At 33.3% G+C, this 26,126-nt stretch overlaps 1 protein-coding gene across 1 annotated transcript in view; it reads right to left on the reverse strand.

Moving 5' to 3' along the window:
• LOC114326397 (uncharacterized) overlaps positions 1-26,126 on the reverse strand; it is a 58,768-nt gene that overhangs the window by 17,495 nt on the left and 15,147 nt on the right. The window contains exons 2-5 of the mRNA XM_028274757.2: positions 11,132-14,288; positions 4,147-4,365; positions 2,629-2,895; positions 344-528 (exon numbers count right to left, since the gene is read on the reverse strand). Coding sequence (XP_028130558.2) covers positions 344-528; positions 2,629-2,895; positions 4,147-4,365; positions 11,132-14,288 — 3,828 coding nt within the window. The remainder of the gene's footprint in view (positions 1-343; positions 529-2,628; positions 2,896-4,146; positions 4,366-11,131; positions 14,289-26,126) is intronic.

Below are 26,126 nucleotides of genomic sequence, written 5' to 3' on the forward strand. Positions count from 1 at the left end.
CCTCAATCGACTATTGGGGCCGACCGACCGGCTTTGTCCCGTCATACCGCTGACCGACTATAATACCTTTAATTTATATTTAATTTAGAATGTATGTACTGATTTTCAGCCTTAGTAAATGGATTTAATTACCTTCGTAGGAAAGCAACTTTGATACCCCTTAGTAACCCCTATTCTACGTTTCGCTTGACCGACCGCAGTATGTTTCTCTACACACTCACAGTAATCAACTGTGAAAAATCTAGCTTTAGTAAATTCAAAAAAATTGTCAGCGCTGCCTCTTGGTCTATTAGATTTAACCTGAAATATTTATAAATTGATTTTGGTAATATAACATATTTACCTGTCCTTTAAATTTATAATATAAGCAAAGTGGAACTTCTTTGATACAAACACCATTTGAAAAAAATTCCAGACTGATCCCAACAAAATCTAAATATGAATCGCATCTCCTAAGTAAAGACAGTTCGTTCTGAGATAACAACATTATTGTTTCTTCTTCACACGATACCTTAGAGTTCTTATAAACTAAAAAAAAGTTTGTTAAATATATCCCGACTTATAAAAAGGGACAAAGTTATTGGACTAAGCTTTCAATCTAATAGCACATAAAATAACATTGAAAATATTACTTTACATCCCACCAGATTGAAAACAATGGGAACCTTCTCTGGTTACACCTCCGAGGCTTCTAAAATTTGCAAGCCATAACGGATGCTGAGACTAAAGAAGATGAGGGAATTTCACAATTTATAATTCACGTCCCAGCTGCTCAGCGCGGTAAAGTTTCAACGAGAATGGTTCCCTTCGTACTTCAATCAGAGTAAACAAGTAAATCAAAAATGAATAACCATTTTCAATTTCGTTGCAACACGAAACTACAGCCGCATCATATTCTAGTTCAATCAGAGAGTGCAGCAAGCACCTCTACCGGTTTCGAAAAACTTGTTAGTCTCTCATCAGGAGGCACATATGCTGCTCTCTCGGACCCAACCAGGACAAACTCCGGCGTGCAGTTAAGAATTGCAACGAACGAAATGGCAGGGATGCCCTAGCGGCAACTGCTAGCAAAAGACTAAGTTTTCAATCTAACAGCACATAAAAGAATACTAAAAATATTATTCTACATCCTATCAGATTGAAAACAATGGGGACCTTCTCTTCTAAAAATTCTAAAAATAAACTTCTAAAGTTGGAACTTTACCGAGCTGAGCAGATGGGACGTGAATTATAAATTGTAAAATTCCCTTATCTTCTTTAGTCTCAGCATTCGTTATGGCTTGCACATTTAAGAAGCCTCGGAGGTGTAACCAGAGAAGGTTCCCATTGTTTTCAATCTGGTGGGATGTAGAGTAATATTTTTAGTATTATTTTATGTGCTATTCACGTGCCACACGTGGTCATTGCACGTGGCACACGTGCAGTGTCCAATGGCAAGTCAAATTCAAGTGAGTTACGCTCAAAACATTGTTGGTCGTTTTTATTTTTTGCTAAAAAAATCGCGAAAATCGCCCTCTAATTAGCATCCCAAATAAAATTAATCGTTACCGCCTCACAAGTTACTTTGCTTATGTATTCTTTATATGATCTGTAAGTTTCATCGGTTCAAAGTGCTTGTTTTTGAAAAAGCTGTAGTTAAAATGGCTTGAACGAGTCACTAATCACGAGTGTATGCAAATTTTGAACAGTCGTAACATAACCAATTTTTGTCTACCAGTAAAACAAAAATCCAAAATATTCAGAAAAGCAACACGTACGTTTTATTACTCCTTGAGATTTTTGGTATTACTAATAATTTTTAAGTTATTTCAAAAAAAAAATGAATTTTTTTTTTCAAAATTAGAAAAATGTTTTATTTTGTAACCAATTTTTTTTCAATAACGAACACTTTGAACCAATGAAACTTACAGATCATATAAAGAATACATAAGCAAAGTAACTTGTGAAGCGGTAACGATTAATTTTATTTGGGATGCTAATTACAGGCTGATGAAAAAATAAAAGCGACCAACAATATTTTAAACGTAACTCAATTACTTTTAATGTTAAAAGTTTTTTTAAAAAACAAAAATAAACCTTTTTTTAAACACTTTAAAAAAGTTATAATGAGTTTCCCCGGAAAGTGCTCCGTTTTTTGGTTATTTCACGTTGAGATATTCGATTTGGAATTGAACGAATAAGAACCTACTTTTTATTAGCTATAACTCCGCTTCTACTAGGTATACAGACTTCATACATACGCCTTTTTTTTACTTTTTTATAATCTATATTTTTACTAAGAATATTTTTTTCGATAAAATACTTACTTTTTGAGTTATTTGCGAAAAGCCGTCCAAAAACATATTTTTTTTGTTAAAAATGAACATATTCACTCGCAAATAACTCGAAAACTATTGACTTAGTGAAAAATTTCTATAGAACAAAAGTTGCTTAGAATTAGTCATTTTATCCAATTCCGGACTTATTTTGAATGTATATTTTTTCACTCCCGAGAAGGGGTAGAATTTTAAACATTTCTTATATAATAATAGACAATTTCAACTACCTATTCCCAAATTTTTATCCTTCCTTTATTTTTTTTAGTCAGATTGTTCTTTGATCGGGCTAAAAGTCAAAAGTTATACTTACTTTTACACAAGTGTTCTAAACGTATTCTTTCATGCACAGCATGCTGGTCGAAAACAAAAAGGGTATTGCCATTTATTTCTTTTGCAATTATAAACTTTTTGTCCATTTGACCTATTATTTCTAGGTGATTGAAAATATCCTTATTTAATTTTATACCATCGGTTTCCTGCTTTCTGTTCTTTAGATTGGCTATATTGATATTTGGCACACAGCCTTCGTACATGACCAATTTGGCCTTGTAAATATTTTTGAAAAATGTTTTAGGATCTAGAAAACAGATTTAAGATTTAAAAGACAGGTTTAAAATACGTTTATTGTGACGTTTAGATTTTCACTTCAGCTACATTCAATATATGGTTTGATTGGCTTGAACAGTGAATTTGACAAAGTAAGACTTAAAGATGGAACACCTCTTGAATAATAAAGAGATCACCTGGATATTATAAAATCAAATATAAACGTCCAGAAAAAGGCAGAATAGGTATATGGATTACGTAGTTACGGAATCTATGGATACAGTCAATGGAATAAGACAGGGGGATTGGGAAATGACGATAACTTCAAAGACTAATTCACAAATTTAATACAAGAGCAAAAAAAATTAACATGACGATTTCAATTTAGGAAACGAGAGCAATAATAGTAACCAGTAAACCAATAACATGCAAACTTGAAGTCGATGGAGTTAGCATTGAACAAATAATGGAAATAAATTACCTAGGGATTACCCTGCCCAACTATGGAGACGTTGAAAAAGAAGTAAGGGATCAACTAGGTATAGTCCAAGAAACCAATATAGTGAAACGGGTCAGATTTGTAGGTTTTGGTAGTTCAGCTTTAGGCTATAGTCCGGCGGCTGGTTTTTTCTGGTAATTAAATATGTACTTAAAAATATTTATTTTTACTTAAGTATACACCGTTAAAACAGAACATGTCCTATGTACTAAAATTAATGTTGACCATTTTTATTTACATTTCACCTTACAGGAACCCTTCTATTTTCATAACATCATGTTAAACAAAAAGTGTGTAATCTGAATGCAAAACAATACGCTAGACTCTATTAACGACTTGCGTACCAACTAAAATGGTTATCTTACTAAAACGATTAAAAGATGTCGGTCAATTGTAAACAAGAAGGGATCAAATTTCACCGCATTTAAGGCCATTCTACAAAATAAGTTACTACGACTACATATACAAAGAGCAAATAGATTAGCAGGATGCCTTAATAACACTATATGGCGTAACCGACGCATTAACTGTGAGATGAAATTAAGAATCTATAAGACCAGTATAATACCAATAATGACGTATGCATCAGGAACAAGATTAATCAAATTAGCAACAGTTGGCAAAGGAACAAGAACTACTGGTGAAACAAAATAGGCAAGGTCAACAAAAGCTAACATACCACTTACGTTCCGTATTAATGGTAGACACAATGCTTAAATGGTAAAATAAAAATTAGTTACATATCCATCATACCCAACAATCTGAAAAAAATTAGTTACATACCCATATCCTTCATATAATGCTGCCACTTAACATACTCCAATTCTGTTTTATATGTGTCCATTATATATTCCAGTAAAGTGTCTTTCCCATTTTGACTTAAAGAGTTATCAACGGGCTTAATATTTTTAATAATGGGGGACATTCCCTTCGGCAAAAATTCATTTCGTTCACTGATAACAAATAAATTGTTGTTTTTGGGTGTAGCGTATGTTGCGTATCCTATAAAAAAACATAACATTATTTTTTTATTTGAAATGAATGAATTTTGAAAATTATTCAGCTTTTCCTTTTCAGACAATGTTACCACCAACTGAGACTGGTTGGTATTTTTTAAATTATCAACCAATCCGTCAGATTTTTGTTTAGTCGTTAAGTGATGATCATGATTAGTCAATTCCTTTATGTGATGTTATGTTTAGATAGGGCTCTAGTCTGGCGTAGGAAGTGGAACAAGTATACATATGTGAATGAATAGGATCTCCCTAATAAGGATTTCTCCGCTGAATGAAGGTACCATCTATAAACGGGCTAGGCCTGAAGAATGGGAAGTATGAAAGGATGTGAAACGACCTTGCTAGACCAGTTTCTGTTACCACTTAGTTATCTAGAGTTCTAGAGTATTGGGAATCTCTTCTAGGTAGTCTAGAGACTAGGAATTGACGAACTATCTCAGCGACTAAGCAACAGCCTAACCGAGCTAAGGTGGACGGTAATTGTGCCGATGGCTGTATGGCGACATTGTAGATCTGGTCGTGAACAATCCCTTTCCTCTGGTAATGCGGGGCTCTACCAGAGGTGACCAACCTTTCCCTAGCTACTCTTGAGAACACCATGAACGCACAAGAAACAGAAACAAAAGCCAAAGCAAAAACCAAAACTAAATCCCGAGGCTGGAACAAAACGTTCACCTCAGCTTGAAGCCGTAGTGGAGGATAGACAGCAATATTCACCTCAAACTTCGGCCAAAGTGGAAGCTAGACAAGGATCACCTCGGGGAAATCCGCCAAAGCACCTCAGAGTTTGTGGCGCCGAGCTAAAAAAGGAGTAAGGTCAGAGAGGCGCTAGGGTAGGCACCTGCAGGAGCTACCTATCCCTCTCCAGCCCCTCCCAAAACAAAGGTGAAAGTGCCCGCATCAGAGGATGACAACGGTTCGACCTCCAAAATAGAACAGGCAACGAATCCCATATAAAAACAATATTTAAAAAGGTATATAATAATAAAATAGTACTACATACCTGTTATTTTATTGACGTAACAGTGTTTTCCTAAGTGCACCTTTCTGGTCAAATCCAACAAATTTTCGCATTTTTCGTTTTTATCCGGGGTAAACTGATTATTCCATTCTAGAAATTGCTTCATTAAAATACTTTTTTCATCTCCTAATTCCTTTTCTAATAAATTCAGCTTTTCCTTTTCCGACAATGTTACCACCAACTGAGACTGATTGGTGTTTAAATTATCAACCAATCCTTCAGATTGTTGTTTAGTCGTTACGTGATGATCATCAGATTTTTGTTTAGTCGTTAGATAATGATTAGTCCATTCCTTTATGTGATGTGAATTAAATGTTTCTACAGATAAAATTTCGTCAAGATTTCCCTGGTAATTTTGTAAACGAAAATTTTGCGGTTTTGTCGAAATATCAACATTGGGTCCATTCAGTCTAGCTTCGTTTTGTCTAATAATTTTCTTCTGAAAGTCAAATTTTACTGGTTCATAATTTTACTGCGTGCTTACAAAATTTGGATTAAATTTGAAAAACGAATTAATGGTGACATTGTTTGATTCATCATCGCTTTCATTAGGCAAAAAAACATTTCGTTGACCCTGTCTTAGTTCTTGCGGATGGTGTTCGATATTGTAACCATTTTCCTCAGGTTTTCTAAACCAATCATTGGGGCCAATATTTTGGTTATTGCGTTTGTAGAAGCGGTTGTCTTGTGGTTTTACGGGATTGTGGGTTTGTGGGTGTTTATTATTTAGCATATTCGGTATATTATTAGCATATTCGGATTGTGGGTGTATATTATTTAGCATATTCGGCATATTATTTAGCATATTCGGTATATTATTAGCATATTCGCGTTGTGGGTGTATATTATTTATCATATTGTACATTAGTGGACCATTGTTATGAAATTTCTCAAAAGTAGTAGGTTTAATAAAGTTATTATACAAATTTGGTAATTTTCCGATGTTTAGGTCATAATTTTCTGCTTGGCGTTTGGAGAAATATGGACTTTCGTTATACATTTCGGGCCTACGATTTGTTAGTACTTTTTTATTAATTTTCCAATTATAAACCGATAGTTCGTTAACATGTGTATCCTTTTTATTGACATCTCTACCTACTACATTTTTAAAATGATTTTGAAACGTATTCATGTCACCGCGTTCTAAACAAAAACGATTTGCAAAAAGTTCCATTGTTTCTTTTGGAACCCGAAATATCGGATCCGAAGTTTTTTCCAAATTCATCACAGCTTTGTGATTTTCATGGCAATTGCAATTGCATTTTTTATCAAAATTAAATTCAAGGACTGTTCTGGTTTCCGATACATAAATTCAAAATGTGGTGATTTTCTATCCCTTGATACAACTAAAGTTTAATTATCTGGAATTGTACTCCCCTTTTCCTCGTTGATCTCCTTTTGGAATCTGAAGGTAGTCTGCATAGCTTTAGAATCCATTTCTTCTCTCAGGGTAGTCTGAATTCCTTTAGTACTTTTGGCTTTTTTATGCTTTCTGATCTTTTTGGTGCTCTTAACATTCAGAGACATGGACATGGCTTTACTTACACCATCACACGTGATTTTAAAGTTATTTTCGACAAAAAAGTTGGACTCTTCTTCAAATATGGTTTCCTTGCTATTTTGGCTCGATTCGAGGACGTTTTCGTCGCTTTTGTATACTTGTGTCGATTTTAGGAACATATACATTATCAAACCTTTACCTTTGCATTCGTCATTGGTAAACTGGAATAGAGATTGGTCATATTCGATGTCATGTTGAACAGGTAACTCCTTTGCCCTTTGGTGCTAATACATTATGTTTTCCATCCATCCAATGGCACTACAGCCCAAATCGAGCCTTGGCCTCCTTCAACAAGCTTCTATAATCATTTCGATCTACCGCTGTTCTTTTCCATGAACGCGTTCCCAGGAAGTTCCTGGCATCCTCATCGACTTCGTCTTCCCATCTCTTTTTAGGTCTTCCAATAGGTCTTTTTCCCTGCATTCTTGCATTTAGCAATTTTCTGGGGATTCTATTCTCATGGATGCGGACCACGTGCCCTGCCCACCGTAATCTCTGCAGTTTAGTGTATTGTGCTAGAGTTGGTTCGCTATATTGCTCGTATATTTCTCTATTATACCTAATTCGCCAGTTGTTATTTTCACTTATTGGGTTCAGTATCCTACGTAATATTTTTCTTTCAAACACATCTAATGCATTGGCAGATTTCTGTGTCACCACCCATGTTTCGCAGCCATAACTTACTATGGGCCTGGCCTGATTATTGTTTTATATACCCGGAGTTTTGTTTTCTGGTGTACGTCTCGCGATTTGAATATGTGGTCCATCGCGAAATAGGCTTTATTTGCCAGCACAAGCCTTCTATTTATTTCCGGTTCTTCTTCATTGCTTGCAACCAGATCCATTCCTAGGTACGTAAATCTATTCATATGTTCTATATCGTCAATAAAGTGTTGTTGCGCCGGTCTATTTGATCTGTTTTTTTTTTGAGTGAATTTGATGGCCTTGGCCGAGCCAATTAGCCAGACATTTTGTTATTTTTAAAAACAAACAAATTTGATTTTTCAATCAGAGGAATTTTTTCTGTATTTCTAACTCTAAATACATAACAAACTAACATTATTATCTACAATTATTATCTAAATAATACTCTGTTTTGGTTGTTCATTTTTTTTGTAAATTTTTATTTTTTTTTGTATTTTTTTTGCATTTTTTTATATTGTTAATTTGTTTTTTTTTATTAATTTTTTTTATTGTTATTTTTTATAAATTGTTTTTTTTACTACGCTAAGACGTAAACCCGATTCATCCTCGCGGAGGTTTACATCTTCTTAGTTTTTTTTTTGCATTTTTTATTTTTTTTGTTTTTTTTTGCATTTTTTATTTATTTTTTTTTTCTTTTCTTTTTCTCTTTTTTTTTTGTTCTTTTCTTTTTTCAATTATAATATACAATAATTACTTAAATCTACAGGATTTAAAACAAAATAACAACAAAACAAACATGTTTGTTTTGTTTTAACAAACATTTTTTGATCTGGTTTGTATGAGTAGCTTTGTTTTATTGGTATTTATTGCTAGCCCTACTGGTTCTGCACTCTGTTTCAACTCAACGTAGGTTTCTTCCGCTGCATTCATTGTTCTGATCATTATGTTTATATCATCTGCGTATGCTGCTAATTGGGTAGATTTGTTTGTAAGTATGTTATTTCCGCTCACCGTTAACCGTCTAATTACATATTCAAGAACAAGATTAAAGAGCGTTGGAGCCAGTCCGTCGCCTTGTTTCAGTCCTTGCGTTATCGTAAACGCATCAGTGATCTGTCCTTGAATACATACCTGTGCTTCTGTTTCTGTCATTGTCATTTTGTTTTGGAATTATATTAATTGGTAAATCCTGTTTAAAACACGACTTTGCCTTATCAACACCCACATAACAATTTCATGTTCTTAGTAGATTCATAGAACATACTTTTCAGAAAAAGTATATACTAGGAATATGCGTAATTACCATGGCGAATGTGCAGAGCACATACTGAGTATATACTACATTACAGTGCTTAAACGTTCTATGTATATACTTAGAATGTACTACCGCACTTCTTTTCAGTATATACTAAGAGTATACTTTTTAGAACATTCCAAGGACGTGCTATAAACCTTCTATTTATATACTTAGAACGTACTACTGCACATCTTTGTATTAGAAGAAAATATATTTTTAAGGATATTCTAAGAAAGTGCTATCAAGTGCTATATTGCTCAGAAGTATGTTTTCAGCATCACCTAATCTCATCTTAGGTTCTATTGGTTCTACCAAATACTTATTATATTTACATATTTTAATGGCAAATGAGAATGTAGTTAGTACCTACATTCTGCAATATTACTTAAAAAATAAGTACATATTTATAAATTTTAGTTATCTATATAAACTATTATATTATAATATTTAGCTAAACTAAACTATGTATGAGTAACTAAAATTTATATACCTACTTATATGTACTTACTTATATGTATTTATTAAATAATATTGAGTTACCAAAATAGATTATTACTAGTACTTTATTATCATTCGTCTTCATCCTTAACACTGCCACACTGCATAGATACTCGATTTCATATTTTACCGTTGTTTCCTACCCTGATCCATTCAGGTCAGGTAAGAAATGGTCAGAATAAGACAAGACGGGGTTAGGGGGATATGTATTGTGGAAGTGGAATAACGGTGCACCGGTGAGTGATGCCAAACGGAGGGAAATTTCACTTTTTGCGGGAATTTTTAACATAAAAGGTGATAAAAGGGAAAAGTTAACTCAAAAGGGAATTTTTGTTCCAGTTCAAATTATTACATATTAAAAAAAATCAAAATATTTGAAAATAATTAAACATATCTTCTCAGATTGTGTAAAAAGGAGGGATTTTTTTTAAAGTGGGAATTTTTAAGGTTGACGGAAAAAGCTTACTCGATGGTTGGCAACACCAAAGCCTTTTTTTGTGAGTTTTGGCATGCTTTGGTTCTGGAATGGCTCGTATCACAGCCTCCCGTATTGAATTGAATGTACCTAAATTCAAATTCCAACGATGTAAAAATACTCGTGATAAACTCGAAATGGTAAAGTTATTTCAATTATGAAAACGAATTTTTAATAATAAACGTTAATACAATTAATGTTTAAACTTTTTTACCATACAACAATTTTGAAATGAAATTCGTCCAATACTACATACATACATAAATTTTATTAATTATTCTAAAATATAACGAAGTTGATAATATAATCTATTATTATACTTCCTATACATACATATTATTTTTAAGATATTTTAAAATATCTACTTATAAGTATGTGTTAAGAATGTACTTTTAAGTATGTGCTAAGAATATTCGATAAAGGTATATTCTAAGAATAAACTTTTACGAATATTCCGAGTTACTACGTACACGAATGTACTCAGTATATTCGATATGAGAATATACTTTAAAGTATATGCAAAGAACATGAAATTTAAAATGTTTTTTAAGGTACATGCTATGCTTGTACTAAAAAGAATATACTCCGACGAATGTTGGTAGTATATGCTTAGAACATGATACGAACATCATTGTTATGTGGGCAGTAGGAGTTACCTCGAACATGTCGTATATTTATGTCTTTTGACGAATTTTCGTTTGTCTTCAAGCCAGTGACAGCAAAAGGAGTTTCAGGTTTTTTCAGTTTCTCTGTAACATCTACATGTGCATCTGAATTTTTTCTTTTGTAGCCAACGGCTTTTACTGCTCCACGTATTTGGGAAATTCCACAATTTAAAGGTCTTTTCTTCGAATATCGTTTTCGGTGGTTTCAAACATTGGCCATTTCCAAGAAACGAACTGATTAATTTTTAACACATTTTTCAACCAAAAACAAAATCCCGGGGCTGGACGAAAATGTTCACCTCAGCCTGAAGCTGCAGTTGAGGATGGACAGCAATATTCACCTCAAACTTCGGCCCAAGCGGAGGCTGGACAAGGATCACCTCAGGGAAATCGGCCAAAGGGCCACAGAGTTTGTGGTTCCGAGGTAAAAAGAAGGAGGAAGACCAGAGAGGCAATGGGATAGGTACCTGCGGGAGCTACTCATCTCTCTCCAGCCCATCCCAAAAGAGGACAGGGACCGAATCTCATATAAATACACTATTTAAAAAGGTATATAATAATAAAATACATAAATGTGAAATAGTACCTACCTGTTCTCTTATTGATGTAACAGTGTTTTCCTAAATGCAACTTTCTGGTCCAATCTAACAAGTTTTCGCATTTTTCATTTTGATCCGGGGTAAACTGACTATTCCATTCTAGAAATTGCTTCATTAAAATACTTTTTTCAGCTCCTAATTCCTTTTCCAATAGATTCAGCTTTTCCTTCTCAGACAATGTTACCACCAACTGAGACTGGTTGCTGTTTAGATTATCAACCAATACTTCAGGTTGTTGTTTAGCCGTTACGTGATGATTATCAGATTTTTGTTTAGTCGTTAGATAATGATTAGTCCATTCCTGTATGTGATGTGAATTAAATGTTTCTACAGATAAAATTTCGTCAAGATTTCCCTGGTAATTTTGTAAACGAAAACTTTGTGGTTTAGTCGAAACATTGGGGACATTGGGTCCATTCGGTCTAGTTTCGTTTTGTCTAATAATTTTCTTCTGAAAGTCAAATTTTACTGGTTCATAATTTTTCTGCGTGCTTACAAAATTTGGATTAAATTTGAAAAACGAATTAATGGTGACATTGTCTGGTTCATCATCGCTTTCGTTAGACAAAGAAACATTTCGTTGATCCTGTCTTAGTTCTTGCTGATGGTGTTCGATATTGTAACCATTTTGCTCAGGTTTTCTAAACCAATCATTGGGGACAATATTTTGGTTATTCCATTTGTAGAAGTGGTTGTCTTGTGGTTTTACGGAATTGTGGGTTTGTGGGTGTATATTATTTAGCATATTCGGTATATTATTAGCATATTCGGATTGTGGGTGTATATTATTTAGCATATCCGGCATATTATTTAGCATATTCGGTATATTATTAGCATATTCGGGTTGTGGGTGTATATTATCTATAATATTGTACATTAGTGGACCATTATTATGACCTTTCTCAAAAGTAGTAGGTTTAATAAAGTTATTATATACATTTGGTAATTTTCCGATATTTAGATCATAATTTTCTGCTTGGCGTTTGGAGAAATATGGACTTTCGTTATACATTTCGGGTCTGCGATTTGTTAGTACTTTTTTATTAATTTTCCAATTATAAACCGATAGTTCCTTAACATGTTTATCTATTTTAATGACATCTCTACCTACTACATTTTTAAAACAATTTTGAAACGTATTCATGTCCCCACGTTCTAAACAAAAAGGATTCGCAAAAAGTTCCATTGTTTCTTTTGGAACCCGAAATCTCGGATCCGAAGTTTTTTCCAAATTCATCACAGCTTTGTGATTTTCATGACAATGGCAATTGCATTTTTTATCAAAATTAAACTCAAAAGTTTTGGACTGTTCTGGTTTCCGATACATAAATTCAAAATGTGGGGATTTTCTATCCCTTGATACAACTAAAGTATAATTATCTGGAATTGTACTCCCCTTTTCCTCGTTTATCTCCTTTTGGAACCTGAAGGTAGTCTGCAAAGATTTAGAATCCATTTCTTCTCTGAGGGCAGTCTCCTTTTGGAACCTAAAGGTAGTCTGCATAGCTTTAGAATCCATTTCCTCTCTCAGGGTAGTCTGAATTCCTTTAGTACTTTTGGTTTTTTTATGCTTTCTAATCTTCTTGGTGCTCTTAACATTCAGAGACATGGACATGGCTTTACTTACACCATCACACGTGGTTTTAAAGTTATTTTCGACAACAAAGTTGGACTCTTCTTCAAATATAGTTTCCTGGCTGTCTTGGCTCGATTCGAGGACGTTTTCGTCGCTTTTGTATACTTGTGTCGATTTTAGGAACATATCCATTATCAAACCTTTACCTTTGCTTTCGTCATTGGTAAACTGGGATAGAGATTTGTCACATTCGATGTCTTGTTGGATAGGTAACTCCTTTGGTAGTAATATATTACGTTTTGGAATTTCATTAATAGGTTCATATTCGGTGTCTTGTTGAACAGGTAGCTCCTTTGGTACTAATACATTACGTTGTGGAATTACATTAATTGGTAAAGGCTGTTTAAAGCACGATTTTTTCTTATCAAGAGTAGGAGTTGCCTCAATTATGTCATATATGTCTTCTGACGAATGTTCGTTTGTCTCCAAGCTAGTAATTGGAAAAGGAGTTTCTGGTTTTTTCAGTTTCTCTGTAGCATCTACATGTGTATCTGAATTTTTTCTTTTGTAACCTACTGCTTTGACCGCTCCTCGTATTTGCGAAATTCCGCAATTTAAAGGTCCTTTATTTTGCTCTTCAGGTATCGTTTTCAGTGATTTCAAACATTGACCATTTCCAAGAAACGAACTGATTAATTTTTTAACGCATTTTTCAACCAAGTCCCAGTTTTTAAATTCAACCATTGTTTTCGTAGAATTTAATAGTATATCTACTTCAGTATATGGGCATTTTATGTTTAGCAAGAATATTGGGTAAACCTTTGAATTATTTCTTTTTTCATTGATATAGAACAATTTTTCAATGCATCTACGAATTTTTACTGAAAAAATAGGTCTTTTATTTACGTAGATATACTGTATTCGTCTATTTTCGTAATAGCCTCTAAACAACAAAGCAAAAATACCCATTTTCCCTTTGGTTACCTTGAGAATAGTAGCATCTTCTTTAACATCAGGGTGTACATATTTGAACGAAGAGGCTATATCATCTCTTTTGATACTGCTTAAAATTAATTCGCCAGTAATATCATTTCTAATGGAAAAATTGACTTCTGGATGTATAATAATAAGGGAGGTAATGGTTTTTATAATATCTTCCAACTCTAATTCATTAATAATTCGTTTTTTTCTTACAGGACAGTTATAAAAGAATTCTTCTACTGTTACTGTAGTACCTACACTTGGTCGTTGCTTGGTCATTATTACATCACCAGAGTCTCTTGTCAAAGTCTTCATATATGTAGTAGAAGCTTGTTCGTGTTTAGAACTAACAGTAACAGCCCTTGAAAGTTCCAAAATATTGGCTAAAGCTTCTCCGCGAAATCCGTAGAGTTTTATATTCATTTCTAAATCTTGTAAGCTATTGCATTTATTTGTGAAATATCGACGTCCAACAAGTTCCATATTTGCTTTCGAGATACCTTCTCCATTGTCTACAACCTGAATTCGTAAGGTAACCAAATTGAGTCTTACGGCTATTGATTTGGCCTTTGCATCTAAACTATTTAGTACCTGCAATAAAATTGTATAAATAAATATAATAACAATAATAATTGTATAAATAAATATACGTACAGCACGACCAAATTCATTTTTTATTTGAGATTTGGATGCGCACTGTTGTTGACGTTCGGTTTTTCCACATTATCTGAATTTTATTTTGGTACCTACCGTGCAGGTATTTTACTTGGCGAGACGTTACCAAAATACAATTAAAAAAAAAAGAATGTGTGTGTACCTTTGTACGCACGTAAAAAGTTATACTTCTATTTTATGATTTCAACGAAATCAATATATTTACTTTGAACAGTTTTTTTGTATTGTACGAGTATTTAAATATTAAACTAATTTTAGAAAGAACTAAAAGAATACCAAAAAAATGAATTGTCCGGATATGAACGCGGGACCTCTCGATCTGTAGGCGAATGCTCTACCGATGAGCTACCACCGTTGTGTATACTGTTATGATCTGCTTTCTATTACTTTTATATTAATTATTATTTATCTGATCAATTATTTAATTAACGCAAATCATACATAAAAATTAAGAAAGAATCTCAGGGTGCCCTTTTACAATATAAAAAAATGCCTAAATTATCTTATGTTATACTTATCTTCTCTCGTGGTTTCAGTATCTCTTAGTTGATCCTTATGTGAGCGGCCGTGGAGTAACGGCATAAAAGCTGGCCTCATACGCCAATAGACGTGGGTTCGAGCCCTGCCAAAGACAAACCATTTTCATTTCCAATAATGACACGAGCCGTCTCACCGTGCCTCGGAGAGCACGTAAAGCCGTCGGTCCCCCTGGGCTAGTGTACATCGGCACTAGTTACTTAAAACAGGGTTAAAGATGTAAATGGCGCCGGAACTATCCGAAAGGATCTCCCCGGCAAAAATGCCATACGATATTATTGTTATTAGTTGATCCTTATCGGGATAAAAATAGGAAAAGGAAATAAATAGAAATACCATAAATAACCACATACAAATACCTTTATTATCAATAGCAATGCTCTGTAAATTTATCAATTAAATTCTGTGGACATAATTGTCCAAATGAAAACCTTTATCATATAAATTAATCTTATTCAAAAAAATATTTATCGCTTTGTTCTTGATACCATTAATAAAACAAGCTAAACAAACAAATTTGGTATTCGCAAAATTACTTATACTTCCTATTAAATTTTTGAAATGTTGGAATCTTAAATGCATATGCTTTTACGTAAAAAAAATTAACTTCTGATTATAAAGAAAATCTATCACATAGGTTATTGACTGACCTTTTTGATTCACACACAATGATGTCTCCTCTTGACCCAAACAGCTCCTCCTTGTTGATTATGTTAGGCTACCAATCAAAGCCCTCTCCGTTCTCAGCAAACATCCAGCAGCAAACCAGCAACTATTTATCCCAAAACACAAGCCAGGCTCCTTTTGACCAGTACTCGTTCAATAAACTCCAAATCTCTCTCCTCTCTTTCTCTCAACAATAATCTCCTGAGACCCAAGTATCTTTTTTACTTGGTGTCACAAATAATTTTAATAATGATAATTCTTGTAACTTACTCTCTTGGACTTTACAGAATCAAAGAGGTATTTCTTCTCGATTTGATTTGTCTCTCGTACCACTTTTCGGCTACTCCCACTATCAAAACAAAACACTAGTACTTGCTGCTGAACTACTCACGAAAACTTTTGACTGCCCCTTTCGGATGCCGGTAACACAATGATATCTTCTTTTCCAAAATGTCTCAACATTCAAACAAAACTTTCTCCCTTCCAAATTGCCAAGCCAATCAGAAACATTTCTCTCTCCACCTCCCTCTGTTTCAATCGAAAAATCCAGTCATTCTTTCAAACAATATTTCTACTCAAAACTAATGACTTTTCAGAAATTATCTAAATATTCCTGTCATTAAACAAACATATTTAAAATTCCAATTCTCTTTATCTCTATTTTTCTAAAAACTAATAATTACATCTACCTGTGGATTTCCCTTTTCCGTAATAAACAATCGGTTTAAAATTATAATCCTAAATACCTTTCACTTCACTTTTATTTACAAAAATGTTTTTAATTCTTCATGGAAAACTCATTAAAAGAGAAACCCACTTTGCGTGAAAGCTAATTTCTAATAAATATTTACAAATAAATATACAGGGTGTATCAAATTTATGTGCCCGCTTTATTTTAAAAAAATTAAATTTTTATTCTATCTTTGATAAATTGAAACACAATAACATCCCCGCCTTGTTTTGAGATAAAATCGTTTTTAATAAGTGCAACGAAAAAATGATTTTCTCTCGACAACAACAGTTTTCTCTTATGTCAAAATCTTTATTCCCGCCTGAAAAACAATTGCTTCCTTTGTCCCAGTGTCTGTACTTATATGGGATTGGGCACGTTTTCGATCGAAAATTTCCTACATCTTTAACCTCAAATGAATGTTCATACTTTTTTGCTACTCTGTTTTCTTCATTTATTAGATTTTCATACTCCCTCAATATTTCACGCAGTTCCTTCTACTTTTCTTCTCCACATATCAGTTTTATTTCTTTTTCTTCCGATTCTTTACACATGTTTATTGTGTATTCTGCCTCCTCCATTTTGCGTACTTCTTCAAATACCCAGTTTCAATGGTATCTCTTTCGCCTTCTTTTTCTATTCTTATCTCTTCTTCTTCTGGGATCATCTCTTCTTTTGAGGAATCCCAAGCTTCATTTTCTTGTATCAATCTTTTTTTTCTTTTTCTTCTTCTGGGCTCATCTCTTTTTTTCGAGGAATCCCAGGCTTCATTTTCTTTACTTATCTTCTGCAGCTTTCTCCTCTTTCTTTTCTGTCCTTGCTTCATTGCCAAATTCATTTCCACCGTTTGTTTTTTGTCTAAATTATCCTTTTTCCGTTTCTCATGTTCCTTGTCCATTTCCATAATGTCCTGTTTTTTCCTTTGCTTGTTTTGTTTCCTGTTGATTGTTATCCATTTTTTGTTGTGTTTCCTTCATGACTCGTTTTGTTTCTTCCTGATTTTCTTGCATTTTATCCATTTTCTTTGATGCTTCTTCCATGGCTTGTTTCGTTTCGCGTTGATTTTCATCCATTTTTTGATCCATTTTTTGTAGTGATTCATCTATTTTCTTTGATGTTTCATCCATTTTTTGATCCATTTTTTGTTGTGATTCATCCATTTTATCCATTTTATTTAATATTTCATCCATTTTTTGTAACTGGAGTTGCATCAGTTGTAATAATTTATCTACTCCTGATAATTCCTGTTGTTCTGATGCCATGATTGTTGTTTCGAAAATGTCTTCTTGTTCTATATGTTCTTCTTGTTCCAAATGTTCCTCTTGTTTTTTGTTTTCTTTGCTTTTGCTTCTGGTGATCGACATGTAGTTAAAATTTATCCCCGCCTGATACGAAATTCGAAAACACCTTGTATGCTGTAGAGACGAAAATTTTTCTCTCCCCAAGTATCAAATTTATCATACACATTTTTAAATTTATCAAAATTCAAATCAATCAAAAATAAAATAAACATGTAAAATTGTACCTAGATAAAAAAATAAGTCAAACAAAATATTTCAAAAATTTGAAATATATCAACTTTTTCCGACGGGCAAATAAATTTTCCTTCACCTGTTTTTCCGTTTCCTATCCCTTCAAATTCACAACCAGAGATACTTTTATGTCCCACGTTGGGCGCCATGTTGTTATGATCTGCTTTCTATTACTTTTATATTAATTATTATTTATCTGATCAATTATTTAATTAACGCAAATCATACATAAAAATTAAGAAAGAATCTCAGGGTGCCTTTTTATAATATAAAAAAAATGTCTAAATTATCTTATGTTATACTTATCTTCTCTCGTGGTTTCAGTATCTCTTAGTTGATCCTTATCGGGATAAAAATAGGAAAAGGAAATAAATAGAAATACCATAAATAAACACATACAAATACCTTTATTATCAATAGCAATGCTCTGTAAATTTATCAATTAAATTCTGTGGGCATAATTGTCCAAATGAAAATATTTATCATATAAATTAATCTAATTCAAAAAAATATTTATCGCTTTGTTCTTGATACCATTAATAAAACAAGCTAAATAAACAAATTTGGTATTCGCAAAATTACTTATACTTCCTATTAAATTATTGAAATGTTGGAATCTTAAATGCATATGCTTTTACGTAAAAAAAATTAACTTCTGATTATAAAGAAAATCTATCACATAGGTTATTGACTGACCTTTTTGATTCACACACAATGATGTCTCCTCTTGACCCAAACAGCTCCTCCTTGTTGATTATGTTAGGCTACCAATCAAAGCCCTCTCCGTTCTCAGCAAACATCCAGCAGCAAACCAGCAACTATTTCTCCCAAAACACAAGCCAGGCTCCTTTTGACCAGTACTCGTTCAATAAACTCCAAATCTCTCTCCTCTCTTTCTCTCAACAATAATCTCCTGAGACCCAAGTATCTTTTTTACTTGGTGTCACAAATAATTTTAATAATGATAATTCTTGTAACTTACTCTCTTGGACTTTACAGAATCAAAGAGGTATTTCTTCTCGATTTGATTTGTCTCTCGTACCACTTTTCGGCTACTCCCACTATCAAAACAAAACACTAGTACTTGCTGCTGAACTACTCACGAAAACTTTTGACTGCCCCTTTCGGATGCCGGTAACACAATGATATCTTCTTTTCCAAAATGTCTCAACATTCAAACAAAACTTTCTCCCTTCCAAATTGCCAAGCCAATCAGAAACATTTCTCTCTCCACCTCCCTCTGTTTCAATCGAAAAACCCAGTCATTCTTTCAAACAATATTTCTACTCAAAACTAATGACTTTTCGGAAATTATCTAAATATTCCTGTCATTAAACAAACATATTTAAAATTCCAATTCTCTTTACCTCTATTTTTCTAAAAACTAATAATTACATCTACCTGTGGATTTCCCTTTTCCGTAATAAACAATCGGTTTAAAATTATAATCCTAAATAACTTTCCCTTCACTTTTATTTACAAAAATGTTTTTAATTCTTCATGGAAAACTCATTAAAAGAGAAACCCACTTTGCGTGAAAGCTAACTTCTAATAAATATTTACAAATCAATATATAGGGCGTATCAAATTTATGTGCCCGCGTTATTTTAAAAAAATTAAATTTTTATTCTATCTTTGATAAATTGAAACACAATACACAATACACAATACAATCACGGTGATAAATAGATCAAGTGAATAAACATTTTCAATAATACGTATTATCTTACTCCCGAGGAAGACAAATCCAAAGACACAAAAATTATAATAAATATATTTACTAAAAACACTAATATATTCTTTTCACGGACAACTTATTTGCGCTACATAGCTTAAAAGGTTTAGCAACGAACTCCATACTGTTTGTGTGCGCATGCGCGCAGAATAATAAAAATTCACTCTCAATCGCGCCCAAAGAAGTATAACTTCAAAAATTCGGAAAAGCCGAAAGTCAACACCAGTGCGTATCAAAATATTAAATACAAAGTATAACAAGAAAAAATTGAATATGTTTATGTTAAGACGCATAATAAACAATTACCCTATGAAACGAAGCATTTAACAATTAGTACTGAGTGCTATTTTTCAACATGGGTTAAATCAATAGAAAACGAGTACCATTTCGTATCGAAATCTATACTAAGTCATGGTTTTTTGTTAACATTTAAGCAAAGAACGATTTTTTTCATTCATTTCAATGTTGTGAAAAAACTACGCATTATAGAGGAAAACGATAAACAGACGACTTTCCTAAAAATACTTGCTCTTTAACATGAGATTTTCTAAATTGAAAAATGTGTATAAACAAAAAAGTTATTGCAAATTAAACCCGAAAGTAAGCATTTTTTTAGTTGTTTATAATTATTAAAATGAACAATAAATATATTTGAAATACATTTCACAGTTGTGAAAGTGCTTTACTCTTTGCCATGGAAGGTTGAGCGAAAAAATTATTAGCTTAGTTGAACCAAAAGAAGGGAGCACTAGTTATGGAGATAATTTTATTCAAGCACACCCTGGTTAAAGATTATATAAGTAAGAAAAAAACTATTTATTATGGAACTTTTTTGAAGATCAATAGGAAAGGAATACCAAAACAAATGTGTCAAAAGTTGAAAAGGGATAGGTTATCGGACAAGAATATATCCAATAATTCTAATAGTATGATGTAACATTAACTACCACTGGTCATGCAGCATATATTTTATTTGTAATAAGCATTTTACAATTTCAGGAAAGCGTAATAGACAAGGTGATGAAACTTGGAAACCAAAAATGTGTTATCTACTATAAAAAAGCTAAAAATCATGATTTAATTAATTTTTACATGATATATAATATACAGTATGGTGCAAATGAAAGGAATAAATTCGATATTTCGTAAACCGGCGATTTTAGAGAAAAATCTCGAAACAAGTTGATTTTTATTTTTAAATTATGATATTTTGGCATTTATGTCATATTAGTGACGTCATCCATCTGGGTGTGATGACGTAATCGATAATTTTTTTAAATAGGAATAGGGGTCGTGTGCTAACTCATTTGAAAGGTCATTCAATTCTCTACTTAGTAATATAAACATTTATATGATTATTTGTACAGGGTGTCCAAAAAAAATTTTAATTAAAGTATTTGACAAAAAAAAATAAGAATGTACGTAATTTATTTAATTCAAAATACATTTTACTGTTGCCCAAAAACAAAAAAAATGTTTATTTCACAAATAAACATTGCTTTTCGATTAAATTCAATGTGCAAGCCAGCTCCCACCAACCACCTGCATCTTGGAAGTTTGAACATTTAATTTAAGCGAAAAGCAATGTTTATTTGTGATATATACATTTTTTTCTGATTTCTGACAGCAATAAAATGTATTTTAAGTTAACAAATTACATAAATTCTTCTTTTTTTGTCAAATAATTTAATTTTAAATATCTTTTTGGACATTCTATACGAATAATTATCTAAATATTTACATTACTGAATAGAGAATTGAATAGCACACGACCCCTATTCTCATTTAAAAAAATCATCGATTACATCATCACGCCCAGATAGATGACGTCACTAGTATGACATATAATATGCCAAAACGTCATAATTTAAAAATAAAAATTGACCGGTTTCGGGATTTTTCCTTGAAGTCGCAGGTTTGCGAAATAACGAATTTATTCCTTTATATATAATCCGGTTCTCTTCTACCGTGAGGTGTCGAGTTTTACATGATAATTTAAAGTATAAAGACACAACGATGATCGATCTCTTATTACTCTCTTTTATTACACTCCTACAATATACTCTCTGAATAATTATAACAGTCTCTATGCGAATAATTACAACTTTCAAATTATGGTACAAAGTAAATTTTATTCATTTTATAAGACAACTCTATATGGAAGCCCGTAAAAAGTAAGAGAAAGCCAATAACAGCATTACCTCCAATACGTAAAAATTCAACACCACCAGGACCATGGGCAAAAAGTGATAAAGAAAAGGCTGACCTATTTGCCGAGTATTTAGCAGAAGTTTTTACTCCACTAAATGACGACCAAGTACCAGAAGCGAACCAAATATTAGAAGAACCACTACAGATACAGGACCGAATAAAACCATTTACTCCAAAAGAAATTAGAGACGTAATTGCCACCCTAAACCCAAAGAAGGCACCAGGTGAAGATCTGATAACCGCAAAAATGTTAAAAGATATACCCAAAAAGGGCATAGTTAAACTACTGCACATGTTCAATGCAATACTCAGATGTGACTACTGGCCCAAAGCACTCAAAATTGGACAAATAATTATGATACCAAAGCCTGGCAAAAACCCTCTAGATGTCTCATCATATAGGCCTATCAGCTTATTACCAACAATCTCCAAGTTGCTTGAAAGACTTATCCCAAACAGAATAAATGCAGAAATAAATCCACAAAATTGGATCCCCAGATCATCAGTTCGGATTTCGACAAAGCCATTCAACAATACAACAATGCCATCGCATAGTCACCGCCATCAACTAGTCACTTGAAAACCAGCAGTACTGCACAGCAGCCTTTATAAACATCAGTCAGGCTTTTGACAAAGTCTGGCATCCAGGCTTGTTATGCAAAATAAAAAGTATTCTCCCAGCAAGTTAATACAACCTACTGAAAGCCTACCTACACGAACGGCAGTTTAAAGTAAAAGTTAATGAAGTCTCGAAATACAAGCCTATTCACTCTGACGTACAACAAGGGAGCATACTAGGGCCATTATTGTACATACTATATACATATGACTTGCCTACAAATGATAAAACAACCATCGGGACATTTGCAGATGACACTGCTATTTTTGTCAAGCATGACGATCCTATTGCAGCAACACAAAATCTCCAAGAGCATCTAAACTCACTTGAAATATGACTGAAGAAGTGGAAGTTTAAGGTAAACGAAACAAAATAATCCCATATAACATTCACTCTCCGGACTGGAACCTGCCCACCGGTAACCATCAATCAAATAAAAATACCACAAAGTTATCAAGTCAAATATCTAGGGCTACACTTTGACAGTAAACTCAACTGGAAAAACCATATAACAAAGAAAAGAATGCAACTTGACCTAAAAACCAAAGAACTTTACTGGCTCATCGGAAGAAAATCCCACCTTTCAATAGAAAACAAATTGCTAATATATAAAGCAGTGATAAAGCCAATCTGGACTTATGGCATTGAACTGTGGGGATGTGCTAGCAAATCCAATACCGTGATTATCCAGATAGCGCAATCCAAGATACTTCGAGCAATAGTTAATGCACCATGGTATGTATCAAACCAAACTCTACACACTGATCTAAAAATTCCATATGTAACCGAAGTTATCCGAGAAAACAACAGAAAACACCACAACAAACTAGAAGACTATCCTAATCCATTACTTCATCCACTACCGCAACCTGTCCACAATAGAAGACTCAGAAGAAGCTGGCCATCCGACCTAAGAGGTAACTGAGGAAACATCGCTGGATGTTTACCTCTCCACGTCACCACATTTACAATAATTAATTTAATGTAAGACCAACAAATTGACTTATAGATGTTTGTTTTATATCTGATTGTCAATAAAGGGAGATAATAAAAAAAAATTCATTTTATAAAAAAAGACAGTTACAATTTTGGCGAGGGCGCTGTCGACAGTCTAAATTTTGGCGAATTCTCTATCTGAATTCAATAAATTCGGACCACATTCGTTAAGAAACCAACCAAAGGAGCAGACCTATGACTTAAATATTTTGTGTTATTGTGTTAGTAGGTATCATGTGACGTCACTTGCTATGACGAGGATGACGTGCATTGGGATTTATACTGCACGAACGTACCAACTATAAAACATAAGTAGTCGTTGATAATAAAAAACATTGCTTTTTGAAACTTTTTCCACATATAGAAAGTGTTCCAATATTATTATAAGAGTCCTCAGTATCCCAGCTCCAATGTCCGTCCCACCTTGATTTTACAGTATAGGGAACATAGGCAATGCAGTTCTTATGAGAATTTTTAGCGCGGTGATGCCGATTTTATCAAAAAGAATTTGTAATCGAACATTAGAGATTAAATTAAAACTGTTTTAGAAAGGCAATCTACGATTTTAGGATTCCTAAGCGTAATAACTATTGTATATAAAATAAACTTAAACGCATACGAATCCTAAAATTGTAGATTGTCTTTCTAAAAAAGTTTTAATTTAATCTCTCTAATGTTCAATTACAAATTCTTTTTGATAAAATCAGCATCACCGCGCTAAAAACTCTCATAAGGACTGCATTGCCTATGTTCCATATACTGTAAAGTTAAGGTGGAACGGACATAGTAGTTAATCAATTACTAATACACTAAGGGCCGGTTGTTCGAACGCTAATCAACAATGATCACTATCAAATATTTAATTACTGTCACAACTGTCAATGTCTACTTTGTTTGGGTTGCTAAAAACGTAATTGATTACAATTATGAAATTACTTAATCAATTATGTTAATAATTGTTATGTTAATTGATTAACTAATCTCATAATTATAATCAATTATGTTTTCAGCAACCCAATAAAAGTTGACATTGACAGTTTTGGTGACAGTAATTAAATATTTGATAGTGATCATTGTTGATTAGCGTTCGAACAACCGGCCCTAAGCGTAGTGGTGGCATCTAGACAGTGTTGAGCATGCCCTGTTGAGCATGCCGTGTTGAGCTGCCCCCCCCCCACTTGCCAAAATTAAAAAACCAATAGCCCTGATTTATGAACTTTCATATTCCGCAAATTAAAAATTTTGAGCTCGTTCCACTGAGAAGGAATTTAATATTTTAGTGGGGGGCTGACTCAGTCCCCCCCACTACTGAAAAATAGGGATATTGAATCGATTTTTGCGGCAGAATTACGAGCTATTTATGAGCTCTTGAAATGATTTAGTTTAGATTTTTGAGCTCATCCGCTTCACCCCCAAACAACCCTTTAATTGATTTTACTTAAGAGAAACAGGCTGAAAAAAATTAAAATATATCGTATCACGGATATTATTCCAATAGCTTATATATTCTAAGAATAAACTCTTAAATCATGCGCATTTCGATTATTGAGCTACAACCCCTTCGCAAGAAAACCACCCCATTTTCCAGGCTTAAGAAAGAGTTGTACTTAAAATGGGTACCTAAATGAGTAGGCCTTAATACATTAGATCATTAAATTACAATTTCTTTTGTATAGTACAGTCACTGAAGATAAAAATCAACTATTACCTTCAATTTCGGTGAACCTTCATCGATTTTCACGAAAATTGGTAAGTGGTTAGAGGATAACCCAAGAAACAAAGGTGACATGGTGCCACCTTGCGCCTCCTGGGGGTGGATACCACTCCTTCTCGGGGGTGAAAATTATTTTATTAAAAATAACTCCACAAATCGATAGAAGGACAAATTATAAGCAGAATTTGTTATATAAAGTTATTAAAATAAATCAATACTTTTTTTAAGATAATAGGTTTAAAGGCTCCAGTTACATTGTTCTTGCAGTAAAATTTATAGTCGAGGCATTGAAGCACAAAACAAGGCCTTACTGTCGATTTTTGCCGCAGTAAGACGGATTTTAATGCAGTTTGGTGCGTTGGATTCGTGAGAATGTCAGGAAACTTGGTGAACTAATTTAATGAATAAGAAATCTCAAATTGCATTATTTGTACATGAGAAAAATGCATTTCAAAAGTGCATTTTGAAATAGGCAATTATTATAAATTTGTAACTCGGTAAATAGTAGAAAAAATTGACCTATTTTTCTTACTCGGGGGTTTTTGGGGTCGCTGAAAATGAATATGAGATCGGCGAGAGTATGCAAACTACCTGGTGCCTGCAGCGGGTGTAATAAACGTCTTCCTCTGGAGTATTATGGCAATTTATCATATAATTGGTTTAAACTCGTTACTCGGGGGGTTTTTGGGGTCGCTGAAAATGAATATGAGGTCGGCGAGAGTGTGCAAACTACCTGGTGCCTGCAGCGTGTGTAATAAACGTCTTCCTCTGGAGTATTGTGGTAATTTATCATATAATTGGCTTAATCTCGTTACTCGGGGGGTTTTTGGGGTCGCTGAAAATGAATATGAGGTCGATGAGAGTGTGCAAACTACCTGGTGCCTGCAGCGGGTGTAATAAACGTCTTCCTCTGGACTATTATGGTAATCTGTTAAATAATTGGCCCACACTTGTTACTCGGAAGTCTTTGGGGTCACTGAAAATAAATATCGCGACGACTAAGTTCTAATTTCA

The sequence above is a fragment of the Diabrotica virgifera genome, chromosome 4 (genome assembly GCF_917563875.1).
Source record: "Diabrotica virgifera virgifera chromosome 4, PGI_DIABVI_V3a".
Classification (NCBI taxonomy): domain Eukaryota; kingdom Metazoa; phylum Arthropoda; class Insecta; order Coleoptera; family Chrysomelidae; genus Diabrotica; species Diabrotica virgifera.